Below are 23,818 nucleotides of genomic sequence, written 5' to 3'. Positions count from 1 at the left end.
GAGGCTACGGTACGCAGTATATATGTCTGTTCGATTCTCAACGGCGAGGAAAGAAAAAAAAAACCCCACAAACGTTTGCATGTCTGCTCAAACCTCGTCGAGTGTCTTATATCTACAGCGTTAGAACGTCGCAATGCCCGACAACAGAGTGGCCATAATCACAGGCGGAGGTACTTGACGTTAAGAAACAGCCTCTAGATCGAGAGGGGAAAACAAAGAGAAAAGAGAAAACATGCTCACTCAAATGCGTAGCGTCCGGCATTGGCCTCGCGACGGTCAAGCTTTTCGCGGCACGACCGGACTGGCACGTCGTGATCTACGACTTCAACGACAAAGCCGGCGCGAAGCAGGCGGGCGCGCTAGGCGGCAAGGCGTCGTTCCAAAAGGTCGACATCACGTCGTATGATTCTTTGGGACGAGCGTTCAAGGACACGTTCCAGAAGCACGGGCGCGTCGACTTCGTCTTCGCCAACGCGGGGATCGGCGAGCGGAACAACTTCTACGAAGTGCACGGCGCGGGGGACGAGCCGCCGCCACAGCCTGAGGAGTGGAAGCGCATCACGGACATCTGTCTGACCGGCGTGTTTTCCACCACGTACCTCGCGCAGCACTACATGAGACTCTCGCCTGAGTCGGCAAGGGGCAACCGCAACGTCGTGATCACGGCGAGCTGCGGCGCGCTGTACCCGTCATACTACAGCCCGGTGTACACGGCAGCCAAGCACGGCGTGCTAGGATTCGCTCGCAGCGTGGCGCCGCAGATGTTCCGCCAGGACGGGATCCGCGTGAACGCGGTCCTGCCCGGGACGGTGCAGACAAACCTGCTGAGCAAGGAGGAGTGGGCGAGCTTCCCGCCGGAGTACTTCACGCCCGTTGAGAAGATTGCAGAAGTCGTCGCCATGCTTGTGGACGGGACCGACAGGGGAAAGGCGGTCGAATGTAGCGGACGCAATCATTACTACAGAGAACAGCCGGAATACTGCGATGAGGCCATGAAAGCCGTCATGGAGAGTACGGATCGGGAGACGCCGTTCGGGCTCGGTGATAACAAATAAGAGAGCAGAGAATTGCACGAGGCGAATGAACATAGGGTTGAATATGAATATTGCCCGATGACAGCAGGGAATATGCCCCATTTTACTGCCTCCCTAAGTCTATCCGCAATCGAACGCTTGTCTTGCACTCCTTGTGATCAAAGCCTGGCCCTCTCAGCCTGGAGGAACTCGCCAGCATTCTTCGCCGCAGCCGCGGCCTCCCTCGTGAATCCTAAAATGTGACCAAGCAGAATAATGTCGTGGGGGACGTTGTCAATGACGTGAAGGCTAACCTTGTTTCCAAGCTTCTCGAACTGCTCGGCAATTGCTTTGTTGTCATCATACAGCACCTCCGCACGACCGGTGGATACCCAGATCGGGACAGGCGTCATAAACGGATGGCCGATGGGTGTGATGTAGGGGGAAGTGGTGTCTAGGCCTTGGTCGAGTGGAGCAAACATGCGAGCTCCCCACATCGCGAATGGAGCGGTCAAATAGTCCGTACTGTACTGCTTGGAATTATGAAGAGCTTCTGGGTTGCGAGCTTCCTCGACATTGACCCAGGGACTCCAAAACCATGCGCAGCCTGGTAACGGAAGACCGACGTCTTTGCCATACTCGGTGAGGTATCGGAGCAGCGCGAATGCCAGGTTGCCACCCGCACTGTCACCAGAGATAGTGATTCGATCGGATGGAATCTTGAGAGTCTTGACGAGATGGTAATAGCACGTCACCGCGTCCTGGAATGCGGCTGGGAAACGACCACCAGCGTTGCAGGAGAGTCGGTAGTTTGGCGTGAAAACGTGGGTGACGCGCGCATGCTTTAGAAGTGTCTTTGCCAAAAACGATGTGTCCGCATCTCTGCCGTCACCCAGAACGTATGCGCCACCATGGAAATGTCTATAGCACACAGCAGAAGTTAGTAAACGTGAGCGTAGGAGATTGGCTATGCGCGACAGAAGGCACATTCTTCGCTATACGCAACGATAGTTGGGGTATACGGTGCTCCGCGCAGAGGGAAGGCATACAAAACGACGTCAATATTTCCCGTCTCAATCTCTGCCGGCGTGATCGGCTTTGGAGTCCACGTCCCGCCAGTTGTGAGAGGCTTGATTTGCTTGTCTTGGAGCGGCCCTTTGTACATGCTGCCGGGCGCTGGCTCACAGGTCACGAAACGTTCCTTCTCGCTGCCCGGCTTCAAATTGTACGGGGTCACAACCTCAACAGCGGCGCTGTGGTACACAAACTGCCGTATTATCCGTACACCAATTGCTTGCCGTAACGTCCATTTCTTGTGCGGCCGACCACTGGAGGATATGTAGAGAAGAATCCATAGAGGGAACCTTGCAGCCTCGAATGCCGCCGCGAGGAGGGCATATATGGCCTTGAAGGGCTGGTATGTAAGGAGTCCCGCCATAGTGTCGTGGCAAGGCCGCTGACGTTGTGGGTTGAAAGCGATATGTTAGAGAGAGAGAGAAGGGGGGGCAGCAGTTGGACTAGGATTGGTCTAGATGTAGTACGAGGACGAGAGGGATCGATTGACTTGGATGGCACTTCAGTGATTGGCTTTCAAAAGCATGCTCAGAGGGCGGCTCGCGGACTCTTGCTCACATGAACGCATGCATGATCTCTCATCCGGCGGCTGAAGCTCAATCGCTGTTCTTACGCACGCAATGGTCGAAGAGTCCACATGAGCTGAAGCTGATGTGCACATTGTACCGAGGCACAGACGCTGCACGGACTTCCACTGTCATCTTTGGCGTATTATGGCCTCAAAAAGCAACACGGAGAACTCATTGCGAGAGACAATAGATCCGAAGTGAAGCCCTTGTTGAAAGATGGAAGATAGAATACAACATTGGACGAGCAGAAAGATTATCGGTTGGAGTGTTAGACATGTTGAGACCATGCATGAGCTGGGTTGATGGGTTCTATGGTCACGTGATCCGACAGGTCCAGTCCCCGCACGTGTCGCGTCAAGGGCGCGTCGCGTGGCAACTTCTAAGACGCCGAGATGATGAGGACGTTGGCGGTGGTGTGCACGCCTAAGGAGGGTGAAACTACCAGGAAATTGGCCTGTTGACGCTCCTATTTGTCTCAGGAATACACCTTGTACCCTCCGCTCCGCTCGAATGCTTGCAAGTGTCTGGCATGTCTGTCGCCATGCCTGCGAAGACAGGAAAGCGGTCTCTTGAGGACCAAGTCTTCAGCTCAAAGCCTGTCTACCGGCAGCGGCATTTCAGACATCGCGTCAGAGCAGTTCAAGCTGTCATGCCTAGAGAGGAATCCCCAAGACCAAGGAAGAGGCGGAGGATCCAGACAACAATGACCCAGCTTGAACTCGGCAGACGCAGCTTCCTGGACGTCATTGGAGACAGCGACGGCGACGAGGAGTCTGCGGATGAGAGGGATGCGACTAGAAAGCCGGCACGAGCAACGCGCAAGTCTAGACTGCCTGCTAAGACGGAAAGTCAAGACACGCTTACGCAGTTCGTCAAACGCTCTTCAGATCATAGAGGAACGGTAATACGTGATTCGGAGGATGAGGACGAGGAAGCGACACTATCGGATGATGAAGGGCCCAATCCAGACGAAGCGGGTGTGAAACAGCCACTGCCAGCTCCAAAGCACGCTCTCCAGCCTTCTGAGCACGCTATGCAGCACAAGTGTCGAAAAAAAAACTTGGAGCAAGCCGGCCGAGAATACGACGGGGAAGGGCAAAGCTCTCCCGAAATGCATACCGTACAGCCAGCCTCAACTTCTCGTGCTGGACGCCGCGAATTCACAACACCAAAAAAAATCCGAGTACTGCCTGTGCCTTCTTCGAGGTCACCGCCCGACACGCATCTCTCAACCCAAGTCACTCCACGCCTTGTTGAGCTGCCGGAGCCGAGATCACCTCTAGAAGAGAAGTCAGTGAACATCCAATCCTCGCATTGGACATCTGGAGACGCCAAAACACCCAATCGTTTGACGCAAAATCCTCGGTCTAATCCAGAAAGGATCCGTGAATCTCCATCCAAGCGCCGGGTTCGAGATTTCAACGCTCGTCTTGCCTTGTTCGAGAAGGAGAACGCCCGGTCAGGAATGCAGAGACAAAGTAATCGATCTAGTGTTTTGCGCTCAAGCACACGCTCATCGATTGATATGCAAGCTGCACCACTACGTGCTGCCAATTGCGAAAGCCAGTATCCAATGCCAGGTATTGAAACTCAAGATGCTTTGTTTCAGCTACCGGCAGTGGATGGTGCCTCTCACCTGAGTGGGGCAATTCCGTGCAGTGGTGGCCAAGGGCAGGTGCATCTCGACGATCAGATGGGGCTTTCAACAGAAAGACATTCTCACTCCGAGGGAGAAGAGGGACAAATCTTGATTCCATCCTCACAGACTCAGAAGCCATCAAAAATAAACGATACCAATGAGCTCGACGACGCCGATTTGCGTAAAACTAGCAGCCCGTGCCTCAAACAAGAATCGCTACCAGGAAGCACGTACACTTCCAAGACTGCTTTGGAGTTTTCTCTGAGAGATACGCAAGATCTAGCATCCGATCAACTCATGAGAGAAACGCAACAAATGTTCTTTGAGCGAGTGCCCTCAAGTCCGCCTTTTATGACGCCGTCGGCACGTGCCAGGTCGAATGGGTCCATCTCTGCATCTCCAAGTCGCTCTCATCAAGTCCGTCCCTCGCAAGCAACGACAGTTGACGAGACAATGACGTCTTCGTCATTACGTGGTCAGCATGGCAGCGTATTCTCAGTGCAGCCGAAATTCACCTCTCAGACGAACGTTGTTTACAGTTCGCCATTGAATACGCCACGACGACCGCAAACTATCAATGTCACTGCTAAATCCAAGTCGAGATTTCCTAATGTACAAAATGGCCTGGCAGATTTATCCTCCTCTCCGCGATTGCCTGAACCAAAGACCCCGAGCATCCTTCGCAACCTTAAAGCGCCATTGCGACTGAACGATCTAGTATCCGACAGCTTAGAGCACAGTTATCCAATGCCTCCTTCGTGGCGTTATGACGAGGATCAGGACGAGGATGAGGATGACGAATTGTAGCAGGTGCTCCAGCGGCACCATAAAAATAGCAGCTCATTAGAAATTCATACGTTTTCATCCACTCCTTCGACTCAGTGATCCCCATCTGACTGCCTGGTCTCTACTCTGCTGCCGTCTTGTGTACATTTGTTTCCGCTTCGGGACCACTTGTAGTTAAGCCAGCTACAAACAAGCACATAAGGAGATTGCAGCCTGTTTCTCCTTTTGCGCACAGATCGCATGATTAAATTAGCAAGCATGTCTTTGCTTCTCACATGGGGCCATTTAGCTGAAATGGCTTTGCCATGTGCTCTTGGCTTAGCTTGCAATAATGTGCCACTGTGGGAGCACATCTCACCATGTGGCATTCCTCACACACGAACTCTGTGTAAACGATGTGTTCAAATGCTAGATGATCAAGTTCTATGACAGAATTTGCTACCAGTTCTACCATATCCTCTTCGCTACCATATCATACCGTCTCACTCGACTGTAGTCTACGGCCTTTCCTTTACCTTCTTCAGTTCCTTTATCCCGCTCCCTAGCTTTCTGCAACCCCTTCTCATCACCCTCGTAAATCACCTTTCTTCTTTCATCGCCAAGCTCCACGGAACCCCAACCTCCGATACGCTTGCCATCACTATCCACGACCTCGGTCTCTCTAACCTTTAAGCCCATGTAACGCCTTCGGGCGATAGCGAGAAGGAACATGCCCCACACAAGCTTGAAGGCGAGTAACAAAAGATACACAATCAGGCCCAGGATAACAGTCGTAGCAATGGCCGTGAAATCGTCAAAGTTGAAGTACGAGAAGGTAGATGCGGTGCCCGAGAAGTCGGAACGACCAAGCGCACGACGCAACAGCCTGTCAATATGAGCAAACGCCGCGGTGGTCGCCGGTGTGGACGTCGGCAACTCATCCTCGATGGCAAGGCCGGTGATAGGACTCGGTACAGGCGGAGGGAAGTACGTGGCAATCAGCATATGATACGTCTGCACGCTCGCTCGAATGAACAGGCAGGTCAGCGGGAACACGGGCAAGCCGATTCGACGGGTAAGGTTCTGGTCGCTGAACGCGTGTGTGTAGTAGTCCTTGGCTAGAACGTCAAAGAAGCGTCCGAATATGTTAGGTTTGTAGTTGTTAAACTTGTTGATGTAGGCGTACTTAAGCCAGTCCACGACCATCTCGGAACAGATGACGATCAGAAAAGGCGTGAGCACCTTGCCTGGGAACGACGGCAAGATATTGAAGCTTCGCGGAAGGATCGCACTGCTGGTAAATGGCGACCCTGTAGCGTTGGTGTTCGGCGGGCTCGTCGAAGAGGCGGAGAAGGAACTGCTGCTTATAGAAATGCTAATGCCACCCACCTCGACAATGTTACGCATGGCGATGATGAGAAGCATCAGCAGAAGCTGGAACCGCTCCACCACATCGGCACAGCACATCTGAAACAGATTTTCCTTTTCAAATTTCTTGAAAACGGAACCCTTGATCTCGACAAACTGATTCGACATCAACAGCGTGAGAAGGGCGTTCGAATAGGAATTGACGGCGACGTTCAGGGTGATGACCTGGTAGAAGAGTGCGGAGGCGTGGATCACGTTGTATATGAGGGAGAGGATGAACAGCGAGAACGGTCGCAAAACTTTGCTTCGACCGTCCGGCTTCCGCTCGAGTGTTTCGCGAGAGAAAAGGCACTCAAGGATGTCCTGTCCGATTGATCCGAGAAGCTTGTCGGCAACCTCAAGCATGTTGTAGATGACGTAGAGTTTTATGGCGGCCTGACCACGAATATTGTGGTACATGCGGCTGGGGTCGAGATATAGAAGAAGAAAAGAGGAACAGATGATGAGGAAGCCCTTCAGAATGTCCGCTTTGTGATTCGGCATCAATAAGGAAGGCGTGGATCGTGTCCGACGATGCCGTCGACCGCTGTTCTTGAGAAGACGCTTTGGCTGTTCGGTACGAGCCTGTGCAAGACCATTGGACTCGCCACGAATCTCTTTCTGAGTAGAAGGCAAGGGCGGGATCTCGGAGACGTTAGACGCACGACGTGATCCGGGTTGAGAAAGCATTGGCGTTGCGTACTCTGGTGGAGCGCTTCCTGATCGATTCCGGCGCCATAGTCTTCCGACGCCCAAGTAGACGAACTCGACGAGGTCACACATCTCCTTCCAGGCGTTACGCAGCCACCACTGCACTAGAATGGCGAGTGCTTTGCAGAACCTGATCGGCAATATGGTGAGGTTATAAAGCCAGGCGTCAAAGCACGCCGCAGCGCCGAATATGAGCGTGCCTTCAAGATGTCCCGGAAGCAGCAGGAAGTTCTCCAGCCGTTCAAACTTGACGGCAGAGGACTCGTAAGGAAAATCTGCATTCGCAGGGCGGTAAATGTAAAGCTGCGAGGGCTCTTGAGCATCAAGCTCCAGCTGCAAGAAGGTCGGCAGGGACAGCGGCGGCAGTGGCAGCGCCGGGGTCTGCATAGGTGGTGGAGCCGCAGCCGGTGCTTTTGTATGTCCATTCATCCTATCCTGCCTGGAATCCTGTCTGGGATTGGGAATCTCCGATGGAGACGGCGGAGGTTTCTCCTTCTGGATCACCTCATTCGTCGCGAGGCGCCCTCTTGACGAATATTTCCTGCGTGAATTCGGAGGAGTCGAGACGGTTCTAGCTGGTAAATGAGGCCTTGATGTCCCAGAGAGCAGCTGCTCACCGTCTCCACCCTCTCCCGTTTGGCCTTCGTTCTTAGATCTGTCCATTAAGAAGCTACCGTACCTCCTCGTTCTGTTCACTGTCGGCCGCCCCCTGTGCTCAACCTCCTGGGCCCACTGCTGCCACTTGGCTCGGTCTTCCATCGTGACGGCGGTGTTCGCATCTCTGTACAGAGGTGCTGAGAACGGTGCATCCTCCGACGTAGGACTAGGCGTTGCTCTTCGCACAGGCAGGGAGGCAGCATCAAGTGTAAGCTCCTTCAACTCCTGCGGCGACAGCTTCAACACCCGCTCGGAGCTGAGAGCACCAGGTGTAGCGAGCCTATCTGAGGCGCTACGCTGTCGCGGGCCATCATCTGCAGTGTACGTCGACTTCGAGTCTTTCGACTTTGATGCAGTACCCGACCTCTCGAACCCGTCGCTACTAGGTAAGTCGACTGGCGGCGCGTTCAGGCGGTCCTCGAGCGACTCGTATATAGCCTCCTCTTTGGGTGCGAAGCTCTGGAGCAGCGGGCTCCCGACGAGCGGTGTTAATAAGGGCGTGGGCAGCTGCTGGTCGTTATCCGAACTTCGTTGATGACGCAGCTCGAAGTCTGCAGCTGGATTCGGCTTCACCAACTCGGTCATGTCGAAAAAGCAAGACTCGATCCTGGGCTTGCGACATTCTCTCTTCAATTCGAGAAGTGTTGCTGCACTATGACTTTGCACCTCTGGCCTCGACACCGTCGAACGTGGTGGTGCTACTTGCGGATCGTTCCCAATTCGGAGATGTCGCCCATGTTGCTTCTGCCGCTTTTGGGCTCTCCCTACTCTTCTACGTCCCACAATGCGGACGAAACTATCACAAGAAATTTCACATATTACTTTAAGCACAGAACCTGCATATGTGCCACATTAAAAGAACCTGCCGTCGATATTCATCTCAAAGTCTGTCTTCTCGCGCAGTACTAACATTACAGAAATTCGAATCTGCATGATTGGGTATCTAGTCGAATGTAGACACTTATTGGCCCACGTCTGTTCTTCAATGCAAGGACTTCGACCACTGCCCGTTACTATACATGATATCTAATTCATCAACCAATTGCAAAGTAAAAAAAGAGCCCAAATCTCCCATTCAACGTACGCAAGAACTGCTTCATACAGACAGCCGTCGCAAGGCCACTTCAACCCATCTGGACACGCTCTTAATATTCTTCGCGACGATCTGCCGGCACTGGATCCTGACCAGATGCTTCTGACGCTCAATGAGCTCAGGCGTAGAGGCCAGTAGCTTGGTGACAACATCCATCTCAGACTCGCCTTCTTCTCTAACCCAAACGGCGCCCTCGTCGAGATAGCTGTACGCATCTAGCATTGCTCTGTCCACGACTACCGGGGTCCCTCCGATGAGTGAGGCCGCTATGGACGAGGAGGCTTGGCGATCAAGATATTCGCTACCCGCAAAGGCTGGAAGAAGCGCAGCAGAGTCGGAAATGAGTGAGTAGAAAGGTATGTAATTTAGCTTTTCGTCAAAGAACACGTGCTCATTCAACTGCTCGGGAATTGTTGGGTGCTCGCCATGCCCGACGAGATGTAGAGTGAGATTTCTGTCCAAGTGTCTGTTGTCGTCCCTTTGGCCTAGCAAGTCGCTCAGCGTGCTGAAGACGCCCTGATAGTCTCTGCGAGTCGTCTCATAGCTGCCTTGGACAACGATTTCCAGACGGCTGTCAGAAAGAGCTTTGGCTTTATGAGGAAAAACCAGCGGAAACACAGGAGGAAGAACCTTGAGAACTGTGCTAGCTCGTAGCGTCGGCTCAGAAACTGCGTGTTCGCGGAAGTAGTTGGCTGTGTGTTCAGAAAGAGCAATGAAGTCCACAAGGCCCTCGCGAACCCACGGCTGCAAGGCAACGTCGTTTTCAGAACCATGCCAGCGATCAGCGTGGTGCACAACGCAGTAGAGAAAAGTCTTCCGCTCTTCCAAGAGACTTTTGAACTGCGCGTCCAGTCGGAGCGGATCGACTTCACATGTGGTAGACACTAATATTTGTGGTTTAGGCCCACGTGCTCCGAATTCCGAAGTGGAATTCACAGCTACGATGGGCGAAGAGAGATTGAACGACTTGAGAACATCTAGCAGACCATAACGTGGACGCTCAAGGTAGAGATGCAGTCTTGCATTCGATAGGGATCCGAAAGCGTGCACCAGGGCTGCAGAGACCTCATCGTGGAAGCCGGTGGTTTCGACGATGACTATGTCTATCGATCCAGCGTGCTCATGTGACACCATAGTTGGTGGTAAATGGGATGGAAATTCTACAGGCGCGCTGTGATCCGGGTCTGCCCCGTTCTGCGGCGATGGACCTGGAGGGGGACGTTTTGACGCCGGTCCTGCATTTGGTGCAGAATGCGGGTCCGATGGTCGTCCATGTTGGTGAGCAATGTTCATCTGGCGATCGAATTCGTCCTGGAGTTGCTTCTGACGTTCCTCTTCCGTAGCGACCAAATGCTGGTGTTCATGTCCCTCGGTAGTCTGAAGCTGATGTGTATGCTTATAGAGCTCATGGTAGATGGTACCGTGGAAAAAGATGATCATGCTCGCGAGAAACGAAAAGAAAATGACAGCGCTGACGCGCCGCGATGGAGTGATGCTCATGGCTGCTCCTGGAGTGGCTTGACTTAGATGCCAGATGAGATTCACGACATCATTGTATCCAAGCGATTTCTGATTCTGCTTCGATCCAAGGCGAGCAGAAGTTGAAGGTAAGTTAGAATTACGTGCCGCGCGAAATAGAGGCGACGCTTAATGGGCATCTGTCAGTGGGACGCGCGTGAGAAAAAAGCAACAATCAATATTCTCCGTAGCCCAAAATTAATCGGGTCGTATCACAAACTAGCAGAAAAGAGTTCCCAGGGAGGCGACCACTCGCGAGCCAGTCATCTCTTTGTCTCCCTCGCTTGGGCTAGCCCACTGATAGTAGACGACGCTTGGGCTTCGTTCTGATAAAGAAGAATCAAGATCTGGGCAGCGCAACAAGGCTGATGGGCTCAGGGGCACGCAGCAGACCGCTGATAGTTCGTCAGAGTTGTGGCGGCGACCTAACCGTCTTTAGCTGTTACCCTTCCGAATGGAGACTACGGCAAGTCTTGGCAAGGAGTGTGATCAACGGGAAAGCCTTGATGCCACCACCGTGTCCATGAATAGCAGCAAGAGTAATCTCCCTCCCGCTTGACACCTTGCGACCAGCTGCAGCCTCAAGAATCTGCGTACTTTAGCCAGGCTTTGTCTCACGGCACCTGGCTGCTTTTCTGATTCTCGTGCTTCTCCATTTCATACATACTCCTTACATGCTCGTTTCAGTCACTGAGATCAACTTAAGTAGCACCACGGTAACTCTTCTTAAATTTGTCTTGTATTCGATCTGTCTTTGCGGGAATATTGACTGTATATACCTTTTAAAGGGCTTACGTTGACCACATAACGTCTTTGTTCTTCAGCAAGTCAAATCTCATGCGTGGATAGAGATCATAGCGAGATATGGCGGTCTTAATCCATCCGAGCTACAGTTAAGAGAGCTAATCAAAAGATCATATTGGCCAACAATCATCGGTCATTAATTTCAGATCTGGCAGTCGAACACATCGTATGTGTCATGATTATCCTCGAAGCCGATGAGCGATAGTTTTTCGAGATGGGATTAGGACCCATGCCATCGCCTTCGCGCCTGGAAAAGCTGATCCAGGTTGAGGTCTTCTGTAAGCAAAGCAAAGAGAAGCAAGGCCGTGCCTCCGATAACGAGAATAGTCACAATGCTCGCGCCAGCTTTGTCAGCGGCCGTCATCTCTCTCGTCCTCAGCTTGTCCGCTGCAGTGGGCGGTGTATCTGGCCCGCTACCTGCCGATGCATCACCAGTGCTGGTACCTGTCTTCTCATCCGCTAACGGAGGGGCAATGGTGATGAGATTGGCCTGGACGATACTCATCGCTGTCATTTGATTACCCACATCGCGTGTTCCATCGTCCTGAGCGGAATACCACGTTCTACCACATGCTACTGGTCCACCGACGGCGTTCTCTGGTCCGGGGACGCATTGTTTGACAGCTGCCACTGCAGAACCTTGAATCCAAGGCATGATTGTCTCGGCTTTGTAAGGTGCCATTACGACAGTCAGTGCAAGCCATCGCGACAAATACGCCTTGAACGATCTTTGGTCCTTGTTGCAATTGTTGACCGTTTCACACGCCCACTCCGTCATGATGTTCCCACCAAACTGCTGAGGGAAAAATACTCTCTGCGTGTTGCCAAGGTATCCATTCAGACGGTCTGCCCATTTCTGATCGCCATTGGTGTAATTGTACATAAACGCCGACCCGGCGATGATGCTTCCAATATTGTAGCTCCATTGAAATCATGCCGATCGGGCCATCCGGGCACACACGTGGTGTCTCTTTAAAGTTATATGAGTCGTACACTTCGAAAGTGTCTTTGTTGATCAGCTGAGAGCTCCATAGCCAGTCATAAGCTTTCTCGGCCCATTGTGCATACGTGACATTGCCAGTATAGCGTGCTAATCGCGCGGCAAGCTGGAAGAAACAGCTGTTCGAGATTGTGTTTTTGTTTAACCAACCGTTGTTAAGTGGGTTAAACTGCCACCTCAAGCCTCCTCCACAGTTTGCGTCATCCCATCTCGCTGCTTGCCTGTTGAAGACAGCCTGTGCAAGCGCAAGCCATTGAGGCTGGCCAGGTGGAGGGTCGGGGAACTTGAGCTCGGCAGCAGACATGGCCGCAAATGCCCAAAATGCTTGGTCATCATTGCCTTCCGTTCGCGACTGATTTGTCGGCTCAAAGTTGCTGTCCGGTCCGGCCTGGAATAGCATGGCCTCAGTTGTTGCCGCATTCCAAGTGTCGTCGCCTGTGTAGTGCCAGTATTCGACCATCTGTCCAAAGAGTGCCCCTGCCTTCAATTGTCTTAACATTTGTACGCGAAAAGTCCAAAGCTTTTCCTCGAATGCTTACCTCCCACCAATTGTATTGCCCAGCAGCAGATGGTGGCAACTGCCCTGGAATACCACCCGGTTTATCTCCGTCATAAAAGTTCATACAAGATTCTGCTAATTTACGCGCGGCAGCTTTTATACTGTCTTAAATACGTTCAGCATACCAGACATGTCAGGGACACCAGAGGGGCTAACCTGTGCTCGATACGTCCAAAGAAATCGCGTGAGCGTGAGTCACTCCGCAAAGTAGATAAGAATAAATAAGAAAGGTAAATGAGAATATTTCCAAAAACACTGCCATTGTGAGCTAAAAACAAGCAATACACATAGAGATATAATTCCTGTGCTTGGCAGGTTAAGCAAGGAAAGCCAAAGAAGAAGTGGAAGAAGTCTGGAAGAAAGTAATATGGTACCGCTATTAAGACATTGGTCCACGAAAATGCTGGATGCAGCTTGGTTCTGGATGCAACGTTGAGCCGGCCTTTTGCGTCGCATTTGTTCGTGACAGAGACTTCATATCTTAGCGTCGAAACAGTCCCTTGACCTAAGATCAACTCGTATTCAGCTTCTCGATCACTCAGCGTAGACCTAAAGGTCAGACAAGTGCCCGGGTCTTGTGGTGGCAGTACAGGAGTGGGTACGATAGTGTGGAACCAGCCCGGGGTCAAGCTTCAGGTTCGTCGTCTTGTTCGGTCGTAATGTCTTTCAAAGCTTCTGAGGCTTTGAATGTGCAAGCATATGCTTGAACTGGGTGCTATAAAAGAGTCTGTCGTGCCGGGTCTCGGGTTCGGATTCCACGGTCGTTATCCTCCTCCATCATAACGACCACAATGCAAAGTACTTGAACCTTTTGAAAAGCATTCTCTATTCAGGACCCAACAAGCTGGAGAAGACCATAACCGGGTTAATTAGTTAGCGAGGTCAATGCCAAGAAGGCAAGCTTTGAAATTTGACGACTTGACCTAGGTTTTGCACAGCCTACTACAATTTCCTGACAAGCCGAAAAATGCCACGAGCATCGCATAAAGACGGACGGAATTAGCGTAGCTCAAAAATTCTGTAACAGGAGAACTGCTCATTTCGGATGCCACTAACCTCACGTTGCATCTTGCGGGGAAACCATTCTTGAGCAAATGACGCCTTGAGGATGAGTTTTGTGGATCGACGTCAAACCCCAGGTTCCATGCCTATAACCAACAGAGTTCGAAAACCCCTTACAAGACAGTTCAAGGCATCCCAGAATAGCACAGTTCTCTCTCGAAGGTTATAAGTCAAAACAGAAGAAGTATTCATTGTCTTTGACGTTTCCTTAAATATATATGCCAAGGGTTTCCCCACAGCCGGGATGGCTAGAACGTCGTCCTCGATGTTGAATGTGTGAACAGTACCGCTTCCCTTATACTAGAGGAAAGGTGGTTATTCTTACCGTCGACTTTTACTCAGAGATGACTGTGTAAGGATTTCGCTAATCCACCTTCCGCGGCAGAAACAATGCGCAGCTGCGTATCACCAAACTGTTCGAAGGGCTTTTTTTTTTTTTTTTTTTTTTTTTTTTTTTTTTTTTTTTTTTTTTTTTTTTTTTTACCATCTCTCATCGAGCATTTCCATGCTTGGACTCAAGTGCGGTTTATTCCGACTTTTTGAGCAGACGTCACTCGACGGGCGCTGACGAGGCAGAGACGTACCGTCGATTTTTCCTCCTTGGAGTTGGCGACGTATACATACACATGGGCGACACTGAATCAAGATCTTGTAAAAGCACAAACTCCCGTGCAGAACCGCAGGCTCAATTACATGCGCGTGACTAAATTGAATGTTCCGTACAATAAGCTAGATAGTCATGACGGCCTTACAGACGTGAGCGGCAACCTTTCCGGCTCCTTGTCGCCGTCTTCGTTCTCGCTCTCGCCAATTTCGAAATCTCCAGCGTCTGCCAGCTCCTCCTCTTCATCCCTTGCTCTCGCCTTTGTTTTGCCCTTCTGTCTTGTTGCCATCTCACATGGCGTAGGATACGGTACGTCGCAGTTTCGCTTCCTCAGCGGAGGGAAGTATCTCTTGTAAGAGAACAAAGCAACGACGAAGCCAATCGCACTCCCAGCACTGACATCCCACACGTCGTGTCTGTAGTCTTCACAGCGGGAAATGGCGATCAGTGCAGCCCCCAGAAGAGGTGCTATGGCTACCAGAGCTTTTGCTAAGTCCGTTCGGGGGCGCAACACATGCAGTTGCCCAGCCACAAACATGCTGAGGTAACCCAGGCCAGAGAAAGCACTGCTACTGTGTCCGCTTGGGAAACTTCGCCACCCGTCATGCAAAACATGGTGGTTCGTTTCGGTGCACACCTCGTATGTGACTAATTGATGCGCAGGAGTACCCTTCCGCGGTTTACATCTGGCGATAAGATCTGGCCTAGGCCGGCCAACAGCGTTTTTGATTACGTCGGTGATGAAGGAAGCCAGGATGAAAGATATAGCTAGGCCGAGGAGAGCGACATGGGTCTTGTGCGGAGAGGGCGAGATGAGCAGAGTAAGGAGAAGAATGACGCCGATGGGGATAAAGAGCGCATATACGAAGAGCCAAACTGTTTTCGGGTGGTTTATTGTCAGGCATATCATAAGAAGAACAGGCGAACAGGAGCCGAGGGAGGGAAAGGCAACATACAGACTGATACTCGCTCAACTTCGGCGTGCGGATATTGAATGGCGAGGTTGTCCAGGAAGAACATGCGATGAAAGGGCTCGACAAAGAATTGGATCTACGACGGATGAGTCTTGATCGCGGAGAGCTGAGCCATCGCCGTTATCATACCAGCAAGTAGGCAACCAGCAACAGAAGAAATCCAACGTAGTCCGAAGCATACGAGCGCTGTCGAGCGGTTAGCAGTTGGCGCGACGCGTTTGCTGCACAATCACACACCTGCCAAAACCGCGCAAAAGAAGCGGCGACACCCGTCCCCACGCATTTTGTATTATTGCAGATCTGTCATGACAAACATGATCTGAACAAAGTAGAAACAGCAAAGAAGGACAGAACCGAGACACGGGGTCGGAGACCGAAAAGCTCCCCTGCAGCCGCGTGGCTTGCTCCGCACACAGCTCCCAACCAGAGGCCGCCCTCGTTGCTTGGCTGCCGGTTTGTGCGCTGACCCGCGTCTCTTGCGCAACTTTGCCATCCTTCATTCCACACTCACTCACCTCCACACGCTCCCGGCAGTCTAGAATACGGTTATGCAATGGCGTGGGCACCGAATCCTCCCAATTTTTACAGGCAGTTCACAAGTGAAAATCTCGAACGTCTGGACCAATGGAAGAAGGAACATTGCTCGGAGCTAGACAAGAACGGCGACGCGTCAATCTCGCTCCTCAACTTACCCGCCGAGCTTCGCTACCTCGTGCCTCCCTCAACACCTCCCAATGGCGATTACCGGCTCTTTGGTGTCACGCGTACCACGCGCGACTATCTGCGGCCCCTCGAAGAACAAGGCATCACGCAGCTGTACCCGCCAACGACCTCGATCCACACGCCGGACCGGGGAGTCCATCTCAGGCAGTTGACACGCTCCATCCTGCTTTCATTCCTCGAACTAATCGGCATCTTGAGCCAGAACCCGTCCGAGATCGAGCGAAAGCAAGAAGAGATCAAGACAATGTTCCTCAACGCTCTCCACCTGATTAACGAATACAGGCCACATCAGGCAAGAGAGAGCCTCATTTTGCGCATGGAAGATGAGATCGAACGGGGAAGGGCCGAGGTCGACGAAATCAAGAGGCTGAAGACGAAGGTGGAGGGGCTGGTCAAGGCTGCGGACGAGGACGCCGTTATGGCGGACGCGGGAGCGCCGCTGAACGGGCTTGTGAACGGAGAGCCGAATGGAATTCACAGAAGTGGGAGCGAAGAGACGGGAGATTTGCGTGTGCAAAGGGCAATTTGGGATCTGTTGAACACGGAGCTTTCGGGCTCGTGAGTCCTCCGGCCGATGCTCCAGACAGCCTGTCGATGGAATTGAGTGAGAAGAGCAAAACGAGAATCCCGTCCACGGGAATCTCGGAAAAATCAGCACTCTGCACAGGCTCGCATTTGAGATCCACTGTCCGGACTCATACTCCAAACCATGTGCAGACAGGGCTCATTGTCATTGCTCCGCTACAAAAGTTACATGCTTAAAGGGAAAGCAAGGCGCTGTGTGCACAGAATGGTGGGTGCCGCTCGAGCAATAGGAGATCTTGTGGTCTCAAACCACAGGGCTTAAATAGCTTCACCACGGTGGTCGGTTCGGCCAAAGAAAAGCTGCTGTTAGTGCATGGTGTGACTCTCGGAAGGAACTGACGAGGAGGGAAAGGGAGGAAGGACAAAGGAGACCGAAGCGAATTTCTCATAGGCTTCCGCTGCAGAATGCGCAACTGGGTCTGCGGCGTGCGTCAGAAAATGCGAAAGATTCCACAGGCGGTAGTTGGCTTAAATGATAGTCTGTCCTTGCCAGAACAGCATCCGACGCACAAAAGAAAAGTGTCGGGCAAGTTGACTAGGTCTTGAGATGGCGACGGCCATTACGGGGCGCCGGCAAGGACATCGTCGTGAGCAAGCTCGACCCTTTGTGCGAGGGAATGGCGACCAGGAGTCGACGTGGCTGTCACACTTGAGGTTCATTTGAATATCGCTGTAGAATTGCAGAATGGACTGATCACTGCTGCAAAGGCTTAGATCACATGGAAGTAAGACGGTGCGCATGTCCGCTCCGTCGACGTCTCCACGCGAATGACATAACATCATGGTTATCTTTGTGCCCACTCAGCCCACCACCCTGCTTTCTGCTCTAGCTATTGAAATCCAACCTTCGTAATGACTCGGAGTTTCGCCAGCGATGGGATCGAGTCTCAACCGTCAGACTGGACTAAAGCCGTAAAGCGGACTCAGCCACACCAACGTCATGCCGGACGCAGATCTGCTTTTTTGTGGGGTTCTTGTGCGAGAAAGCCTGTAGCAACGGTGAATACGGTCCGGTACTCTACTTTCACTCACAAGAGCCCCGCTTTGCATTACCATGTATTCTTCCAAATATGCGCCCAAGCGGGAAGACGTTTCTCCTCTCCAAGCTGCTGTCGCTGCGCCTACGACGCAGACCGATTCGGCCCAAACTCCGGACCCAGAGCCGGCTCATCTCCAAGAGCCAGCTCCCCCGATAGCTTCGTCTGTGAGCTCTTCACACGCATATGCCCATGCTCGCCGTGTTGGATGCTCACGTGTGTCGTAGATCGAGCCCGCGTATACAATGGACCCCTTGGTGGACGAGTTTGCCCAGACGCGGCCGCCCGATGACCTCTTCGACGACGACTTCACACCTGTTGCCGAGTCGCAATTGGTCTATGACCCACCTCCACAAGCGCCTGCTGCCCAGCCTGAGCCGACATTTCGAGAGCCGCGGTACAGTAACGCGTCGAAGGGGGAGCTGCCACGCGGCGTTCCCCGAGGACCTCGAGGGCGAGGGCGTGGCAGTGGTCGCGGTGCAAATACCTCCGCCGCTGCTTCGGCACCTAAATCGTCCTCCAATACAGGAACCGCAAGCACAAACACGCAAGATGGAGCTGCCGCGGCTGCCAACGGGTCTGACGAAGCGAAAACAGCAGTCGATGCGGCTTCGACTTCCCCTCCCGCTTCGGCACCTACGGGGCCTGCAGCAGGCAAGCCCGTACCGTCCGTCCGCGGTGATCGCAGCCTGACTGGGGGCCCTGCGAAGAAGAAGCTCACCGAAGATGAACTGAACGCCAAGCTTGCGGCCATGTCTCTCAAGAACAAGGCCCTCACGGAGGCGCACGAGAAGGCGCAAGCTGATCAAGACGCGTTCGCTGAACGGGAAAAGATTGCCGCCGAAAAGAGAAGAATTGAGCGGTTGGAGCGGCAAGCCTTGATGGGCGAGCGAGAGAAGAATCGCCAGAGGAAGCTGCAGGTCATGAGTGGACGGGAATGGGACGCCGGGAAGAACGAGGACGATTTCAAGGACGAGGGGAGACGTGCGCGGCGGGGCGCTCATGGAGGAATCGCGGGGACAAGGCACGCCGCGCCTGTCGGAGGAGAGGGTGACGGCGATGTACCCAACGGAGGCGATGGCGCCCAGCGCGACGGACACGAAGGGTCGAGAGGCCGCGGCCGAGGTCGCGGAGGACGGGGCCGCGGGCGCGGCGACCACCATAACCACCACCACCACCATTCCACGCCGCACAAGAAAGACGTCCAGCAGTCCGTGCCGACGTCTGCAGACTTTCCGGAACTGCCGTCGGCCGCTCCGCCGCCCAAGACGGACGGCGGCCTGCCACGGGACCTCGAGTTCCCGCTGAAGAAGAAGGCCGCGACTACAGAGACCCCCGCCAGGATCGACACAACGCCGCACAAGAACGGCGCTGCAGCGACAGCGGAGGAGAATACGACGAAGGCGGCGGCGGCCCAGGGCGAATCGCGGCCGCAGCTGGATAAGCAGACCAGCTTTGGCTTCTCGCCGGCCGCTGAGAAGCGCAGCTGGGCTGACCAGATGGACGCGACGAGTCCTTGAGCGCGCTCTCTTCCTCGAACCCACGTCATGTGTCGTGTTCGCTTCACTTGAACGCTCTTGTTCTACTTTCTCTGATTGGTGTTTTTTTTTTTCGGCTCTTGCATGGGAGGCTTTATATTCTCCGTGAACAGAACAAAAAACAGAACATGAATTTGAGACCAGGCATAGCGTTTGCAGATACCCCTCTCCAGATTGTCATTCAGAAGCAGCATAAGCGCTGACTGTGCTGGGTGGTTGTGCAAGCACAAGAGAAAAAAAAAATTAGTCAAACAGAGAATCAAAGGTTGTGATGCTGACATGCATCAGCATTTTTCACTTTCATTGCTACTATTCGAACACTATCGTATATCGTAGGACTGGCAGCTTAGCCTTTACTGACAGGATGCGACCTTGATCTTCGCCCATATTTTCAACCATCGCGCAGAATGCTGTCGTCGTCTCTAAGCTCTCATCGTGTATCAATCCCTTTCTCATCCTTCCAACCAGCTCTCGTCTCATATCCATCCCAACCTGTGTTTTTGACGGTATTTTAGCCTTAGCTGTTCGCTCTGTGTGAACCTGCTCTCGTTCCAAGGCATGACGGCGAGATGTCGAAATAAAAAGAGAGTCACGATCGAGGAGTCAGACCCGGTTGGACGTAGAAACACCATTTTCGTAGCTCTTATGCTCAACCGAGTAGACCACGATCATCCCCCTGACTTTGATGATGTCCACGTCCATGAACGGTGTTGGTGAACGCACGGGGCGGAAGTGTCATGTCCAAACTTCACCGACCGCACTTGAATCGTCGTTTTGGAGTTGAGTTCAGCGGCCGACAGCCTGGGAAGTTGCGATCGACCGTCTGCTGGTCGCTCGGAAGGCGCAGCACTGCGCAAAGCCGAACACGAAGGGGGAAGAGCGACGGAGCGAGCAAGTCAGGTGATCATTCCCCTGGCGCGTCCTTCATCTCCTCGTCGGTCACGAAATGGCCTCTTAATCCCTCTTTGCCCACCTTCATCGCCCTCTCCAGCTCCTCTTCCTTCTCTTTCAGCCGCTCCCTCCCGTACCGTAAGTCGCGCTGGTGCCTCCTTTTCGCTTCCCGCACACGCTCCTCCCGATCACGCAAAGCCTGCTCTCTGCGTTCACGATCGCGCCTTTTCTGCACTTCCGCTTCAGCGTCTTCCACCCCCTCCCCATTCGACGGTGCGGGATCCAGCGTTGATATGTACGCCTCGATCATGGCATCTCTAATCTTGGCCGGTAAACTGATGTACCTCAGATCACCTACCACCTCTGACGGCAGTGCACTCAAGCTTGTCCCTCGATTTAGCTTCCCCAGTGGCACGCTCTTCAGTAATGACGTCAAATCCTTCTTCAAGACGTCCTTTTCCATGCTCAATCTTTTTACATGCTCCCTGTACAGCTTTTCCTTCTCCTTGTCCGCAAGCCTTAAGTCCTTCATTGCTGCCTCCTTCCGAAACTTGCGTTTAAACTCCGGCCAGTACAGCTTCACGCTCGCGTGCTCGTCCAACAATTGCAGATACGGTATTCGTGGATCCTGCTTGGCTTGCTTTTCTCGCTGTTCTTTAAGTGCCTGTATTTTGTCGTGTGACCACCTGTCGAAACATTCACGTCTGGCTTTCATTGTCGGAAGTGCAAGATATCTCTCGTCATCGATGATGTGGCCAGCCTCAATGATACGATCCCATGGTGTGAAAGGGGAGATGTGGTGATCTTCCAAAAGGTCTCGAAACAGTGCATTTGCGTCTTCCTCGGACAAAGGGGGTTCTTCCTCGTAATATGCTCCCGGTTCGAAGTCATAACCCCCCTCACCTTGTTGCATGGATTCGAGCTGATACATCATATCCTCTTCGGTGAACTCTCTTGGGCCTTGGTCTTCTGTCTGCGCGAATCCTTCCGAAGGCCGTTGTGTGTCGGCAACGTCCGCTTCTCCTCCATCGTCCGCTTCCGAATCTGTAACCTCGATTTCTTCATATTCGGACGAGTCTTCATCATTATCAGCCTGTTGCACAGGAACAACCTTGACCTCCTTTGACGCAGCCATTTCGGCCGCGTCGTCTTCTATATCACTGGCCTCGCCACGCTCACGTCTTTCTTGCTTCTCCCGCTCCCTTCGATCAAATTCCACGACAGATTTCATCACGTGATCAGGAAATTTCCATAGACTCTCTTTTGTCTTCGTGTTGTGAACAAATCGGCGTCCAAGCTTGGTTTTGACAAGCACCCAAGGGGCGCAACCCGGGATTTCGTACTTATGTTTTGGGCGATCATTATCCGGACGGCGAGGTGGCCTCTGGTCTCTTTTACGATCGAAAGATGGATGGTGAGGAGGCGCCTGAAACTGTGCTGGATTGAAGCCACCGGCGAATTGGCCTGCGCTGTAGCTAGGAATGAACGCTGGAGCCTGCTGCTGGACTACCGCTGGGGCTGCGGGAGTCTCAGCAATTGGGGCTGGGCGAGTATACGTAGATGTATTCAATGCTTTGTTGTAGTAGTACGTGTGGCCTAGTCCGATAGTCAGCGATTGGTTCTGCACAGTATACACCCAGGGCACACTGCACCCGTTGGAGCCTTGTGCTCAGTCCATCCTGGAGGCAGCGGGGGAGGAGATTGATGCGCAGGTGGCGGTAGATGCGCGGCTTGCACCTGAGATGCTGGGGTGTACATCTTCACCACCGTCCGACGAGACAAACGACGGCATCGAAGTCATGCAGAGAGTATCAAGAAAGTTTGCCGTGGTGGACGAAGGTCATAGCTTTCGGAGGTGTGGCTTGGCCTCCGCAAGCCCAAGCCAGGCCAGGGCGGACGCGTGCAATAGCCTGCCTAGACGCTCTGCCTCGTCGCTGAAGCAATAATTCTATCGCAGTCCTCCCTGCTCAACTCAATACTCACTCACCTCGATCTACAGCTCCACAATCCGTATATTGTGCCCTCGACTGCGTTAAGATGTCACGAAGATACGACTCAAGAGTAAGCGCATTGCCTGGCGTATCATTGAGCGTCGAACGCTGACAAGGTTGTCCAGACAACCATCTTCTCGCCAGAGGGCCGTCTGTACCAGGTCGAATACGCGCTGGAGGCCATTTCACATGCAGGAACAGCCCTGGGCATACTAGCGAAGGATGGTATTGTTTTGGCAGCGGAGCGCAAAGTCACAAGCAAGCTGCTAGAGCAGGACACGTCTGCGGAGAAGCTGTACATTTTGAATGAGTATGCTCTCTTCCTCCTCTACCCACGCCGTGACAACACACATGCTGAGTGATGACGATGGCAGCAACATGATATGTGCAGTCGCTGGCATGACAGCCGACGCCAACATCCTCATCAACATAGCCCGCCAAGCAGCACAGCGCTACCTCCTCTCATACAACGAAGATATCCCCTGCGAGCAACTCGTCCGGCGCTTGTGCGACCTCAAGCAGGGCTACACACAGCACGGTGGCCTACGCCCCTTCGGCGTCTCCTTCATCTATGCCGGCTGGGACCCCCAGCGCGAGTTTCAGCTATATCAGAGCAACCCGTCTGGTAACTACGGGGGCTGGAAGGCGACGAGCGTGGGAGCGAACAATGCGAGCGCGCAGAGCCTGCTAAAACAGGACTACGACGAGGAGTGCAGTCTAAAGGAGGCGTGTGGGCTGGCGGTCAAGGTGCTGAGCAAGACGATGGATTCCACCAAGCTGAGCAGCGAGAAGAGTAAGTGCACCCGACTGCTTCTGAGGCATCTTGGGAGAGAGTTCAGCATCGCAAAAGCTAACGATGTGCTGCCATCCAGTTGAGTTTGCGACCGTAGGCAAGACCAAGTCGGGCAAGGTCTACCACCACCTGTGGAACGCGGAAGAAATCGATGCGCTGCTGAAGGAGCACGGCCTAGCAAAGCCTGAGGACACAGAGATGGAGTCGTAGGCGGGCGTATATAGAGCGACGTTTGACCCGGATTCACATGCACGGACTGGCTGAGTTGCATCATACCGTTTTTGAGTGTGGTACTTTGCAGCGGCAGCATAATCAGCATCATTACTATCATCATCTTCCTCCTCCTCCTCCTCCTCCTCCTCCTCCTCCTCCTCCTCCTCCTCATCATCATCATCATCATCATCATCGTCATCATCATCATTACTCCCCAAAAACCACACAGAAGGAGGGCATTGGCGCTTCTACACGGCGATGTAACTAGACACAAGGACGGGAATGGGAAAAAAAATATGCTGAAAAAAAGTGTCCGATCGAGCTCTCGCATCCGGTTCTGCGCGTTCTGATTTCTTAACAAAGAAAAGAAAAAAAAAATGTGCACACCCGTCCAACCGCTTGAATAGGGAATACCTGGTCGGTGTACTAGCATCTTGTCCGTCCGCTGCGTGCTCTGCATGGCGCAAAGTTCAGCCTTCAAAAAAGCACCTTTGCTTGACCCCTTTCGCTCCCCTCGTTTCGTCCGGAAGGGCGCCTCATGTGCCCTTCTAACATTTTTTTTTCTTTCTAATTCTATTCTTCAATTTTTTTTTTTTTT

The 23,818-nt window shown here is 52.9% G+C and overlaps 7 protein-coding genes across 7 annotated transcripts; 2 read left to right on the top strand and 5 right to left on the bottom strand.

Annotated features, from left to right (window-relative positions):
* Positions 1-1,087: 1,087 nt before the first annotated feature.
* PV09_09428 (uncharacterized protein) lies at positions 1,088-2,800 on the bottom strand. The gene is made up of 2 exons (XM_016363485.1): positions 2,063-2,800; positions 1,088-1,934 (listed from the first exon to the last, which is right to left on the bottom strand). The coding sequence occupies exons 1-2, from the start codon at positions 2,449-2,451 to the stop codon at positions 1,193-1,195; spliced, it is 1,131 nt and encodes a 376-aa protein (XP_016208684.1). The 5' UTR covers positions 2,452-2,800; the 3' UTR covers positions 1,088-1,192.
* Positions 2,801-3,045: 245 nt separating this feature from the next.
* On the top strand, positions 3,046-5,163 carry PV09_09427 (uncharacterized protein). The gene has a single exon (XM_016363484.1). It carries the CDS (start codon positions 3,186-3,188, stop codon positions 5,100-5,102), a length of 1,917 nt encoding a protein of 638 aa, XP_016208683.1. The 5' UTR covers positions 3,046-3,185; the 3' UTR covers positions 5,103-5,163.
* Positions 5,164-5,470: 307 nt separating this feature from the next.
* PV09_09426 (uncharacterized protein) lies at positions 5,471-8,529 on the bottom strand. Its single transcript, XM_016363483.1, has one exon. It carries the CDS (start codon positions 8,418-8,420, stop codon positions 5,529-5,531), a length of 2,892 nt encoding a protein of 963 aa, XP_016208682.1. The 5' UTR covers positions 8,421-8,529; the 3' UTR covers positions 5,471-5,528.
* Positions 8,530-8,722: 193 nt separating this feature from the next.
* Positions 8,723-10,649, bottom strand: PV09_09425 (uncharacterized protein). Its single transcript, XM_016363482.1, has one exon. It carries the CDS (start codon positions 10,426-10,428, stop codon positions 8,932-8,934), a length of 1,497 nt encoding a protein of 498 aa, XP_016208681.1. The 5' UTR covers positions 10,429-10,649; the 3' UTR covers positions 8,723-8,931.
* A 566-nt stretch (positions 10,650-11,215) lies between these two features.
* Positions 11,216-12,873, bottom strand: PV09_09424 (uncharacterized protein; the record flags this gene model as incomplete). The annotated part of the gene is made up of 3 exons (XM_016363481.1): positions 11,216-12,155; positions 12,244-12,731; positions 12,790-12,873. The coding sequence occupies 3 exons, from the start codon at positions 12,871-12,873 to the stop codon at positions 11,471-11,473; spliced, it is 1,257 nt and encodes a 418-aa protein (XP_016208680.1). The 3' UTR covers positions 11,216-11,470.
* A 1,735-nt stretch (positions 12,874-14,608) lies between these two features.
* On the bottom strand, positions 14,609-15,765 carry PV09_09423 (uncharacterized protein; the record flags this gene model as incomplete). Its single annotated transcript, XM_016363480.1, has 4 exons — positions 14,609-15,351; positions 15,432-15,525; positions 15,579-15,635; positions 15,760-15,765. 4 exons carry the CDS (start codon positions 15,763-15,765, stop codon positions 14,609-14,611), a joined length of 900 nt encoding a protein of 299 aa, XP_016208679.1.
* Positions 15,766-17,811: 2,046 nt separating this feature from the next.
* On the top strand, positions 17,812-19,314 carry PV09_09422 (uncharacterized protein; the record flags this gene model as incomplete). The annotated part of the gene is made up of 2 exons (XM_016363479.1): positions 17,812-17,961; positions 18,022-19,314. 2 exons carry the CDS (start codon positions 17,812-17,814, stop codon positions 19,312-19,314), a joined length of 1,443 nt encoding a protein of 480 aa, XP_016208678.1.
* Positions 19,315-23,818: the final 4,504 nt, after the last annotated feature.

This window comes from Verruconis gallopava, assembly GCF_000836295.1.
Source record: "Verruconis gallopava strain CBS 43764 unplaced genomic scaffold supercont1.68, whole genome shotgun sequence".
In the NCBI taxonomy this organism is placed as follows: Eukaryota; Fungi; Ascomycota; class Dothideomycetes; order Venturiales; family Sympoventuriaceae; genus Verruconis; species Verruconis gallopava.
This window is presented reverse-complemented; position numbering and strand designations above follow the sequence as displayed.